This window comes from Sturnus vulgaris, chromosome 7 (assembly GCF_052056855.1).
Source record: "Sturnus vulgaris isolate bStuVul1 chromosome 7, bStuVul1.hap1, whole genome shotgun sequence".
NCBI classification, from domain to species: Eukaryota; Metazoa; Chordata; class Aves; order Passeriformes; family Sturnidae; genus Sturnus; species Sturnus vulgaris.
In genome coordinates, this window is record NC_142249.1 from 18,209,969 (window position 1) to 18,223,466 (window position 13,498).

General features: G+C 37.4%; 1 protein-coding gene across 8 annotated transcripts in view; it reads left to right on the top strand.

The window, feature by feature from the left end:
* ZNF385B (zinc finger protein 385B) overlaps nt 1-13,498 on the top strand; it is a 153,820-nt gene that overhangs the window by 55,261 nt on the left and 85,061 nt on the right. The window contains exon 2 of one of the 8 annotated variants that reach the window (XM_088167946.1): nt 12,364-12,390. The exons of the other annotated variants lie outside the window; for them this stretch is intronic. Coding sequence (XP_088024072.1) covers nt 12,364-12,390 — 27 coding nt within the window. The remainder of the gene's footprint in view (nt 1-12,363; nt 12,391-13,498) is intronic. 8 annotated transcript variants of the gene reach the window in all.

Consider the following 13,498-nt stretch of genomic DNA (forward strand, 5'->3'; position numbering starts at 1 on the left):
CTGGCTCTTCATTGCATCTCAAGTTTCATTCTCGATCCAAATCTGGCTCTGGTAAGGAACACTTGTCTCATTAGTCAGTTTTTCTCTTGTCGGGAGCCAGCAATGCTGACTGAAACAAATGAACTGTTTGGGAGGGGTCGACAGAAGAGCACTTGTGTGCCTGACGTCAGAGATGTCCAAAAACAAAATACTGAGTTACCTTTTTATGGATTTCTTAATGTGGAGCTACTGTATTTCACAGTTCTGTTGCTGCCAATCTTATGTGTTTATTTACAATTATGGGCAAGAATTGCTTGACTGAAGGTTCAATTTATTTCCAGAGATGGCAGAAATTTTCTGTAAGAGTCCCTTTCTAAGTTTAGGAGGTACTCACATCTTTTTGTGATGTATTTGAGGATGGCTGCCCTGTGCAGATGAACCCACTAAAGACAGAATATTCTTTGGTGCTCTGTATTCTTCACAATGGTGTTGAAGGATGTAAGCTCTTGGCTTGTAGGATTTGACATTGAGTTCATTATGCAGGCTCTTCCTTTCTGTGAGCTATCTTTTATATGAAACCTATACTCCTTTCTAAAGTAGTTATTTTCTCATGTGAAACATATATTTAATGATTTGAGATGCCAAATTAAACACTCATTTACCTGCATGTGCTACGTTTTTTGTAGAAGTCCAGTCAGTTTTATTCTTTCTCAAGTTTCCATCTAAGGAGCAAATTTTTTTAAGAAAATTCTTAATAATATTATTTTATATCTTTAAAAAAATATGAAATTGAGAAGAGGAAATGTAAGATTAAGTTATTTTAAGATCAATCATTTTTGTTCATCTTTTACTAAGTCTGCTTAACCGCTGTGTGCCCACTATATTTTCCTCTGTAATCAATGAAATGGAAGGAGATAGCTGACATGCTCGGTAGACCGATGGGCATGAAAACCTAGAAATGTGTGCAAAATACAGAAATAGTAAGATAGTATCCTGATTAAATAATTGGAGATATGTTGAAAGCAGGGGAGGTTGTTTCTCGTACTGCCCCTTCTCTAAGTGAAGGCACTCGTTAAGGTTTTTGTTTTAGCCAGCAATATTGTAGAGCAAATCCAAGCTAGTCTGCCCAGACAATATTTATATAATCAATTTATAGATTTATTTATATCAATTTATTATTTATCACTTGCTTCTAAAGGAGACATAGAAGATACCTTATTGGAATTTTAAATGTTTTGGTAGTATGATATCTTTCCCCGATATTTCGTATGGTTCTACAGCTGTGAAAAAGAGCAGACTTCATGAACTGACTCATTTACAGAAAGTGGCCCTCTGCTCAATTCAGTTAAAACTGCCTTTCCAAACTTTCAGCATTCTATTTAAGAACACAATCATGATTTTTTTTAAACTGGCAAATAATGAGCAATGTCCACCACTATTTTTTCCTGAGCCCAACAGGCCAGACATACATATCTAAAGTGAAGGATTCATGGGAATAATTTTGTACATTGTTATGGAAATGATGGCTTCATTTATCCAGAAAACTTTTTCAAGGAGAGAGTCCTTATACGTTTGAAAGACAACGTAAATTGTCTCAGTTTTCTATTAAATTTGAGTGCTGTTAGGTGCCAAAATGTTCTGTGGCTAAGGGAGATACTGGATGTACTGCAGAGTCCATCTCATTCAGTTGGTTTTAGTTCATCTGGTCCTGGATGTTTGCTCTTCATGTTTCATTGTCCCAGTGAACTGGCTTGCTCAACAAAAGCTGTCTTGTAGTGTCACCTACAATTTGGGCACAAGTAAGCCCCATTCACTTTGGTAGGTTTTTCCCATATTTTTTAGGGGAATTCAACCTATCAGGGCAGCCTAAATTAGTATGGTATAATCAGGGCTGTAGGATTCGTTTAAAGAGAGTTTGGGTTGTGATTTCTTTTAAGGGTATCTCAGACTTAAACTGAGGTGAAGCTGAAGAATTGCAGAAAGACAGCTGGCCTAGTTTTCCAAGGACACAGTATCTGCAGTTTCTTTTGGCTTCTGTGCAGTTTCAGAGGATCAGTGCTTTGGGAAACTAGGCTGAATGGCAGATAATAGTGAAATAGCCCTCAGGAATAATCATTATATTAGGGAAAGCTTAGTCAAATAGCTTTGCACTCTGATATTTTTATTTAGTTAATAATAATGTCGAAATAACCTAATTTGAATAACATTTTGAAATTTAAAAATGCATATGCATGTCTGTTGTATTAAAAATGTGATTCTTATCTGTTTTCTGTATGACAGTTAGAAGCTCAGTCATGTTTTTATGGGAATAAAATCTGCGTCCTGTCATGCATTGCAGTATGTTGGTACTTTGCCAAAAGGGTGGCAGACTGCAGTGCTATGAATCTATTGAAGTCCAAACAAACTTGTTTCAAGGAAATCAGAGAAAATACATGCCAATCTGACTGAGAAAATCCAAATTACTTTAGCCTATGATTAATTAAATTAGGTTGCTTCAAAATTCATAACAGGTGCCTGGAATGATCTTACTTAATGCTATCAGTGCTTTGAATGTCTCTGGAGAACTTGGATTAGCTGATTGAGTACCCCCTTACAGAACGGATGTCCTATGTGAGCTTGTTGTCCCAAAGGGATAAAATGGGGACATCTCAGATACCCTGAAGAAAATATATATTGAAATGCATGTGATGAAAGATAATTGAGGTATCAAGGAAAAACCTTAGAGGTTAAAATATCAAGATCAGTATTTTATCCAGATTGAGAAAGGGAGGATGTCATGTATACAACACAAATATAACCTATATGGAATGCTTATCAAATAAAAGAGGATTCAGAGTTAATGTTTCAGGATGAAGTTGTTCTCAGATGTTGCTGTGATTTTTGAACTGCAGTAACATAACCTACACAATTCCTGTGATGTTTTTAGAACTATGAGCTTTGGAAGCTGCAGAGCAAACGGATGGAATTTTCCATCGAAATGGTATAGGTGGAGGTTTGACAGCAAAGCCATTGCTGCAGCACTGTTCCTGGAGCTGGATTGTGTTGTTTTTCTTCTATCCCATGCCTGGAAATTTTCAACCAAGCTTCCGTCTATCTTGCACTTGTTCATACACAGCTTTGGGAGCATATGCTTGTGTTTATAGTAGATATATATATATATACTTACAGAGTCTCAGAAATATTTGAATGACTGTGTGCATCTGTGAACCTGCAAACCTTTGGGATGGATTTTAACAGGTGTAAATCTACTTCTAATTCTAACACATGCCATCTCTGTATTGCCCATGCACACAATTTGATGACTTTGTGAAAAAAGAAGGCCGGCTGCCAAGAAAAATTAACCCTATGTCTTGTGTCACTTAAGCAGTTTAAATGACTTTCACACCTAAGGCTGAAATAAAAACGAGCTACTACTTGTCACCATGCTCTAAGAGACTGGTCTCTGTTGAATAACAACATCCATCTGCTTCAGAAAAATTTTACTAGAGTAGACTGTGTCCTACTACACGAATCCAGCTGCCTGACCACAGAAACAATCCTCCCAGTGCAGTGCAGAGCCCTTGGTCAGCATCTCACATGCATCTTCTGCATCCGAAATAGCCCTGGCATGGATTCTTTCGTGCTTGGTGGCTCCATTCCATCAGCTTTCTCCCTTCCCGTGGTCTGAAACATAGTTATGCTGATGCAAGAGTGTATTTTCTTTCCAGCTGGCTCTGAAGTGGGTGCCATTGATCTGATGTTTTGCAGATATACTGAAACACAGACTTCAGGATGAGGTATTGTGCAATTCTGGGGGAAGGGGGAAAAAGAGGAAAAAATAAAAAAAAACCAACAAAAACCCCCAGTTGCTAACTCAAGCATCACTAAAAAGGAAAAAGATTTGGTATGCAAGAAGAGAAAACAAAGGAAGAGAGGCCAGTATGATCATAGTTATGTGCAATGGAGTGTGAATTTAAGTAGAGAAAGGATAGATGGAAAGACCAAGAAAAGGAAAACTGAAAGTGACAGAGGAAGGATTGAAGGGTAGGGAGTTTGTGAAATGTGCAGTTTCTATCCAGCTTGAAGAGGCTGTGTGGGAGAAGATTGGAGCCAAAACACAGTCCACAGAAGAACAGACATCTCACTTCACATTTACAGAGTATGGGTAGAAATTAAGTTTCTTGGATTGTGCCAGTTAAGCAACTCAGCTCCTGAAGGCAGGAGACTTTTCTCAGCCCCTATTTTATGACTCTGGCTGAACACAAATGCTCAGGGAGTCATACTGTGTCATAACTGCACCCAGTTGAAACACCTGGCTTAGAACTGGGCTGTACAGGCTTCCAGCCCTGCATTTTATCATTATAAGTGATTTCACCTATAGAAAATTCCTGTTGTGCCCTGCCATTGAACAAGAATGTCCACTCAGGAGGGAGGTGGCAAGTTAAAATCTGAACAGAAAGAGATACTGGTAGTTTGGATAGCTCTCCCAATAAGATCCCTAAATTAGTGAGCCTATGCGTCATGAGTGGTGTTTATGTGGCTTAGTTTCTTTCTTTCTGTTTCTTCTTGCATCTGGATGCTATACTTTTCAAAACAAAAAACTCGGATGGAAATTTGGAGTCAATTTGAGCTGTCAGGTCATGTTATAATATACCTGGATTATACCTTCACTCTCAGTAAAACTGTCTTGATGCTTTTTGCCTATGTTCAAACTTTTTGGATATTAGTCCTTGCAAAAAAAAAAAAAAAGTATGTTTGGTTTGTTGGGGGGAGTGGAGATTTTTTGTTTGTTTTGTGTTTGTTTTTTTTTTTAGTAATTCCCAAGGCTCTTAGTCATTCACAGGATTTGAATGTATTTTCAAACTAAATAATGTCTCAGAAGGTTGTGTTGAATTTACTTTTTCATGTTGGTGCTAACGTCTTCCTCATTTTTTATCATTACTGTGACATTTTTGTGTCTGTGACCCACTGTGCTTCCATTTGATGACTGACTAATGGCTGTTACCCCTCAACAACAGAGGATACCGATTAAAAAAAATTATCCACATGGAAATTTTTATACCACCTCTCCCATGGCCTTAATTGGGTTTTCATATTTCTAGTGCCAAAGGAGTGCATTTCAAGATAGTTAAAGAGGGTCTTTCAAAGTATTCACAATAATGAAGTCAAATAATTTCTGTGGAAATCTGATAGTCGTTCTTCCTGATATAAACATACTCCACAATATGATCCCCTGCCCAAGCTGTAGAAAGTTCTTTCAGAAGCCTGAATCTGTGTACCCTGCTCCCTTTTCCTCTTTCTCTGAAAGTGCTTATACTTTTGCTTAAGGACAAAAACTTCCTCAGCCTGACTGTGTGCAATTCTTTGCATCAGAATTTGGGAATTTCTGGAGCATGAGTGTTGCTTCTTCCTTAGTGACAAAGTGCTTTGCAAATGGAATTGGACGGGTGAGTCTTTGAGGGTTTTGTTTGTATGGGATTTTTAGTGGTGTGTCATCACTTTCTAAAAGAAAAATATATATATTTCAGGAGTAGTGTCACTGGGATCCATCTGTTGTGATGGAATATCTGCTTTTCAGCTCCAGTAAAGATGACTGAACTGAGTAAAATGATCAGAGTAGAACATGCTTAGTAGAAGAAATTTGTTATTATTAAGCAGTACATATCACATACTTTCTTTTTGACCTTGGGGAAGTTACAGATGCTTTAATTCACTTTGTGTAAAAGTTGATGTACTTGTTAGATGTATCTCTTTTTGGTATTGCTTACTTGAACTATAATTTAGGTCAAGAGTTCTTTTTTTGTGTATGGAGAGCTCTTAGTACTGTATATCTTAATGTCACTTTGGCACTTCTCACTATTATTGTAATACACACATTAAAAATAATCAAGGATCTTTCATATTATTTAGACCAGCTTGAAGCTGCTTATCCTATGTGATTCCCTACTATTCACGTTATTTAGGAACTCTCTGTCATTATGACAAGTATATATACATATATAAATATGTGCTTGTGAAGAAAAAGCTGGGGAAGAGATATATATGTCTGACTGTTAAAATTTTGCCACTTACAAATATAGAGGTTTTTTCAATTCTAAATTAGTATGAAGGTTGTAGAGAAATGCAGTGTAGAATTTGAGAACTGAAAGTTAAGAGTCGTTCAGAATCTATGTGCCCATGATAAAGAGGACGGGTTAAAGGTGTTTCATGCTCTGCATGGGAAATATCCTCTTCTCCAGTGCTTTGGAGTACAAGATCCAAAGCAGAAAATAAGTTCATCATTCTCTCTTCTCCAACTGCACTGAAGTAACTATTTACTGAGATGAATCCTAAAATATTTGGTGTCATCTCGACTTTTTAATGACAAATGCTTAGATCAAAGTAGCAAGTGAGGTGGGGCAGTGATTAATGGCTTGAACAAAAATAGATTTTACTGTGCATTTATAAATGGAGTGTCATGGCTTGGATATTTGTTAGGACTTTGAAGGCTGCATACCTGTAGAACCTGCTGCAGTCCTTGAGGCTGGAGAAAGATTTAAGAATTTGTCTGTGAAGATTGCTGCTCAGGGGGAGAATTAAACTGACATTAAGTTCTTATGGCTGCCCCATTCCTCATTGTGACAAAGGGGCATGTGTTACACAACATGACATCTGATTGCTACGTATGGAAATACTTCTATGCTTCATAAAATGGTGAATATATTTGTCATGCCACCAGTGTCCTGGGAGGAGCTTTTGAAGTTAAAATGTCATTTTTGAGGATGTGCTGTAGGTCTTTTTCTAAATGCCATAAACTGGAACAGGAATACTATTTTATTATTTCATCTAGCATGCAAGATATTGCTAAGTTTAATGGGTGTATAGGCACCCATGAATATATGTGTGTAAGTTTGATGCATCTGTGTGAAGTAGATATTCAAACACAGTTTGCCTCACGTAAGTAAGACTACAAGATACCAGCACAAGCTGATAGGTTTTAATAGTCCCTTCGTATGTATTTCAAGGATATGTTTGCCATGAGACATCTGCCTATGCATAATCTGGGGCAGAGTTAAATACTGCTTTTTTGAATTGTCCTGGAACCAAACTTAGTGAGGGCTGGGTGACAGAAAAAGGAAAAGCTGTAGTACATGTATGACTTGTGTGCAGATGTGTTGCTGGAGGTTAAGATTTAAGAGTTCAGGGAAATACATAACTGAACTCCTTTGATTCAATGCTTTTCTATTCTGAGATATTTCTGGTAGTTCATTGTGTCTTGTGAAATTTATCTACTGCAAAAGGGATTTACCTGTTACTCACTGGACATGTGCTTGACCATGTCTTTTTCCTGTTCTGTGTGCCTGTATAGTAGGATCAGGTTGTTCTACCTCACCTCCAATTTCTGTTTTCCTCCTTCAAACTGGGATGATTATTGGGGATTGTATCAAGTGTGGTGTATTAAAATACTACTCAAGCATAGCCAGCAGATTTCCCAGCATGTTTGGCAGGGCATCAGTGTTCTCCTGACAAAGTTACTTCACCTTTGCTTTGAGCCCTGCTTTGAATTTTTGAAGCTAAGTATGGGTGATTTGGCATTATCTATGCTTAAAAAAATTTGGATTACTGATCCTTTATTCCAAGAAGTAGGGAGGATAGTTGTTTTTTTTTGTCGACTAAAGGCCCTTTCTTTTACATACTGGTCATTGGTTTAAGTCAATATCTCTGGAAGGTGCTTCTAGTTCATTGGTGTGATATTCCACATATTATAAATTCATTGAAATGTTCATGAAATTCATTCTATCTGAGATCATAATAGCAGCATTTTTCTGCTGAAAGCATGTGTGAAGATATTTGCTGAACAAAGTTGAAAGAATCATGATGGGTATTAAAATAACAATAGGGTCAAATCTCAGCAATTAAGTTTTATCTTTTTCTTAACTTTTATCTTATTACCAGGTATTGCCCACTTTTTTTCTAGACTGCCCTTTAGTGAAAATTTGCTGTAGCAATTGTGTGTGTGGCTAGTATACAGTGCACTGAAGAGAAAACCTTGAGAGCAATAACAGCAACCCTAAAGAGCTGCTTGTGCATGAAAAGCAGAGAACAAAACCTTAAGGATCCAAGCATGGCTATCAGAGAAGCCTTTCATGAATTTGACAGTAGCATGCTATTGCTGTTTGGTACTAAGCTTTACAGAAGTCCAAGCTGCTAAGTTTTGGGCTTCTTGGAAAGATGCTTTTCTCAGTGCTCCATCTGAAAATACAGGACATCTACATAGACTGTCCATTTCTCTTGTGTCACATCCTGACAATACAATTCTCCAAGTTTCTCATCAGCCAAGATACAAGCATGTTGTATTCCAGTCTGCTAAGGAGAGTTGCCTGTGTCAAAGCAACATGAGGGAAGAGCATGGACATAGAATCTAAATGGAAACAGCATGTTTTGTGTAGATGTTTTTGGATTCTGGGTGACTTGTTTGTTATTAAAACTTGTTTTCTGAGATAGTAAGTAACCTATTCAAAGTGCTTAAAATGTTGCTTCTCCAGCTTTCACATAAAAGAGAGAAAATAGAGAGGGGAAAAGTTTGAAGTATGAACTGTGGGTAAAAAAAAATAAAAAGCCACCACCTGAGCATCTTGGCAGTTGAGCTGTTGAGTGTCAGCTTTCCTTTCTTTGGCTATAGGAGCTGCTTGTGACTGACACCTGAGAGCATTTGCCCTCAGATAACCTCCTCAAGAGGCCTTTCCTTTCTTGTAGCTCTGTGATTCTAACGTGCATTCTTTTGTGCTTTCTCTCTCTTCCCCTTGCTTAGATGTGTGGTGTGGTGTGGGTGCGACACTTGCAGTGAACATTGTACCCCTGTGTTGTGGAAGGTGATCACATTATAGCTTTTTGGAAACAAAAATGCATTAATTTTTTTTGTTTAATTTACTATTGTTCCTTGCCTGTTTTGCTTTCATCTTGATGTTTTTGCTGTCTTTTAATCTCTCCTGGTATAATAACATTTGCCCTTTCATTATGTTCTTCTCCAACATATTATATTGACTTTAAACCTTCCCCCCACACCTTTCTCTTCTGTATTCCACTTTCTCCTTTTTCTCTTCCAGCCACCTCTCCTCAACCTTTTGACTTCTGCATCTATAATGCAGTAGCTGCATGACTGCCTCAGACTGCTGCTCCAAAAGGAATTGCTGTCATCCTGCTTTCCTGCTCACCCATGGCACCTCTGCTGTGCTTGCAGAAGTGCATTGCATGCCCTCAACACCCAGAGTCCATCATGCTTGTACTGTGGGGAGGCTTTCTGTGCTGTTATGGATCTCTGAGGAGACCTTCTCAAAGTCAGGGCATCTCCAAAATCTTGGGACAGATCGAGTAGATGGGAATAAGCATTGTTTAAAGGACAGGGAAGGGAAAACTCTAGTTTAAGCTGTGACAATTTGTGGTTGGAGATCCCACTTTAGATATGAGCTAGGGGGCAGGCTGAGACATTAAATCTGAGATTACTGTGTCCTAAGACCTTTGTCTGAAACCAAGGTCTGGTCTTCTGTGTGACAAGGTGTTCTATGCTGTTAGGAGGGAAACAGAAAGGAGCTGTGACATATTAAACTAGTGCATACTAATGGTTTTAGCAAGGAACTATCAAACCCTGGCAAAAAAAGAGACCCTCCAGTCATTGAGCAAGTGGAGGGAGTGGGGGAGCTGTGCCTCCAGTCTGGGGGAGTTACAGTCCCTGCTGTTTTGTCTTTCTATAGTGCATAAACCTACCACGTGCTTATGGAAAGTGTAAGGCTCTTCTGCAGTTAACAGTGAAATTGGAAAAAATAAAAATCCTTCAGTCATCATAGAAAATGCAATTATTAATATTATTTTGAGAAAACAGAGTATTTATTGAGAATACTGGTCATCTTGTGAAGTCGTCGGAGTCTGTATAAAACCATATAAAATTTCACAGGAATTTGGTGTTGCCAATCTGAAGTGTGCAATGAGAATGAGTCACATCTTCCCAGATTTGCTTAAAAATAACAGAGGTTTATTTTTAATTTGGTTTGGTTTTTATTTGCCTTTTTATGTCAAAGCTGATTCATGTTTTCCATTGCTAGCAATACCCACTATATTTTTCTTCTTTTTTTTCTCTTTTTTTAAGAAGGGGACTTTTTAAACAAGAGTACCAAATATTTCAGGACATGTAACAAGATTATGTAATTGCTCATGTTAGCAGGTAATTATCTAAGTAATCCCCCTTTAGTGGAAGGGAGGAGTAGGAGGTAGTAAAATAAAATAAGATTAAGCTAAATTTTCATATGTGCCGTTTTGAGTAACTAACAGTCACATACTAGAGAAGATTGTTGTCACTGAAATAATATGCTCTATTCAGGACTGGGTACAAATTTAATTTTGTCACAGAAATTCTGTTTAGTGTTTCTAGAGGCGTGGAAATTTCTTCCAATATGTTTATTTTTAAATCCAACTTTTGCCTCTTTTCTCATTCCTTCACTTTTGTGAAAAACAAATGAGAAGATTAAGTAAAACTTTATATATTTTACACAAAGCACTAAAGTGGAAGGATTATATACAAAATTTCTTCTGTAATCTTTATTTCTCTCTAAGGAATTATCTGACGTAACTGCTAACTGCATCAGCTAAAAGTCTATTCCTGATGATCTTGGATGTCTTCTCTCGCTCTCTTTTATTTTTTTTTAAATTTTGTTTTCAATAGAACTCTTTCTATCCAGTATCCTCATTAAGATGTGCTTGAAAAAATTCCTTTGAAGAGTCAGAAGTTTTGTGCAGGCCCCAGGTGAGGTGTACTGAGGCAGCACATCCCAAAGATAGGTGCTGCAGATTAGAGAAGTCCTAGCTTTGTGATTATGTGCCTTTTGCCTCTATAATATGAAGAAGGATATTTGTCCTCTTCATTGCTAAGTTTAATCGTGGGCACATAGTCTGTAATCAGTTTTACTGGACACTAGGTAATTGCCATGGTAGCAGCAGCATTCTGAATGGTTTTTTTGCTTGTCCAATTTGGTCTCATAGGTGACTTTTGAACTAAATAAAAAGTCCCAAACCAGCTCCCTGTTTGTAGTTCTTTAAAAAAAGAAATCTTTTGCATTGGAGAAGACAAATTCAGCTCTAATGAAATTAAGCATAATGGAAAGATGGGGCATTTACTTTTGCAAAACTTGCCTACCATATAGATTTTCCATGACGCAATGTATTAGTTCTGTAAGGAGTTTTCTTCTTGCTGAAAGATAGGCAACTACTTTAAGACCAGTTGCAGGACAGATATACTAAAGTATACTAACTAAAAATTTCACAGAAGTGACTACTTTCTGGTTTTTTATGGGTTTGTTACCTCGAATTGAGGTGGCACCAGCTGCCGCCTGTCTGCATCACTTGTGCATAGCCCGCATATCATTCACCAATGGGAGTGAAGTAAAGTGTCCCTGCAGCTTTGTGGAGCAAGACATATTTCTCAGCAGCACAAGCTCAAACCCTGCTCGAGGCTTGCACCAAGTCAAACAGGAGCTTGTGAGAACATTTCTTTTGCTAAGTCTATTGTGCAGAACTTTCTATTCTGCTGAACTAACTGTAGAAGAGAAACATGCTTCTGGGTAAGTAATTCCATGTGGAGGCTGAAATCTGTCTTTCAAGCAGCTGCATAATAGAGTGCTGTATGCTTGCTCCAGCTGTATGGAAGGAGAAATGTTTAGCTGATTTATTTTTAATAGCAATCCATTAGTGAAAGCTGTACTCATTTGCTGCAGTTTAGGAGCAGAGCAGTCAAGTTTGGCAATCTTAGCACTCTGGGTGACTGTGATCTATTTTTTTAGATACTTTTTATCTTTAAGTAAACTGCGCCAAAGTAATACAAATGCCAAAATCAGCATTTGAACTTTTTTTCCCCATGTTTAGATGGTAATCGTGACATTTTCTGAAGGAAGATTCTAAATGAAAATTTTTGTTAGTAAGTCCATTGGAAGAATGTATTTCTTAAATATGGAAAAAAAATGTTTCTTATTTGTGGGTCTACTGATGGTTCACTGTAAAAAATTAATGCTTAATTATTGCATGTCTCTAATTCTCTTATCATTATGCTGCTAAAATCTGTTGACTAATATTATTTATATAATAGTTTTAATAAGCACAAATAGTAGTAGCATTTGAAAGAGGGAATGCCCTCATGTGTATTTTAAAGAAAAGCTTGAAATTATTAAGTTTCTGAATTGTTAATGTGTTGCAAATTATACAGCATTGCTTAACTGCAGTGTTAAAATGTGCATGATTCATTCAAAAAGTTCCTCTTAGAGTGTTTTGTTAGGTCAAAAACATAAATGGTCTCTTCTGTCCTCCAAGTCCTGTTTATAGTTAGATGATGAGCTTGCAGAAAACACCTTTAATTTTTTTTCTTTTTTTTTTTTATACAAGGCAACCTTGACTGGAGGAATGTCATTGGTAGGTTTTTCCGCTATTGAAATAAATAGTAATAGAATGCTCATTTTCTGTGATTTGAATGTTTAAATTGCTTTTGTTCTGTGTAAGTATGATAATCTTTGGTATGTAGTAAATTGCAAAATTACGTCTTATAGGATTCCATTGCTTTTAAAACTGCTATGTAATATTTCTCTTATTTTTTTACCTAAACTGATGTGTGATTATTGACCATAATTTTTTGCTCCTGTCACTTTATTTAACTTTCTAAAGACAAGAAAATGGCCTGAAGAGGTGCTTTTGGCAGGCAGGATTTAAGATTAGTGTAGAATTTAGCTTAGTCTGGTTGAGTTGGTGAGATTTTAGCAAATTAGTTTGCGTGTTTGTATGTGAATCAGGACTGTTCATATAGTTACTTCATAAGCATTTGTCCCTTGTCCCTTTTCTCTCCATATATGTGTCTGTGACATTGTTTCTATGTTTTCTTTGCTGATCACAGTTTTATACCTTGGGTGCTGGATTCTTTGCTGCAGGGAATTGCTTTTGGGTTTTTCTAGGCCTTTGCTTCTCTGTCATTTTGTATGTTCAGAAACAGTCACAATAGTAATTTCCTGTGTTGCACAGAAATACACGTTGCAGCAGATTTAACAGAGAAGCCTGAGAGAAATCTGGGATTTGGTTGTTCCTGTTGTTCATTTACTTTATTTCAGCAATCTCTATTTAGAAATGTGCTAATTCTGTCTGAAATTGAAGCAATGCACATCTTCCATTCAGCCTCAAGATGCTTTGTTAAACATCACTAGGCACAGTTTCCCTGTGCTACCATTATCATGGTAATGTCTAGATTCACATTTATCTTTGGCTTTCCAGCATGGCTTATCTGAGAGCCCACCCTGCAGTGCAGACAGCCCAAAAATCTTGGGTTGTTCCTGTGTCCTGGGAGACAAGGCATAGGCAGTAGACAGTCCATGCTGGCCAGGCATCATCTATCTGCAGCTTTGGCTAGCAGGGAGCAAGCCCAAAAAGGGTTTTCCAGCTGAGAGAGAAAAGTGGGATTCCAAAAAATTATGTCAAGTCTTTGGGGACTGTTGGACTGGGATTAAAGCAAAGGAGAAAATTCTGTCTGTTCAGA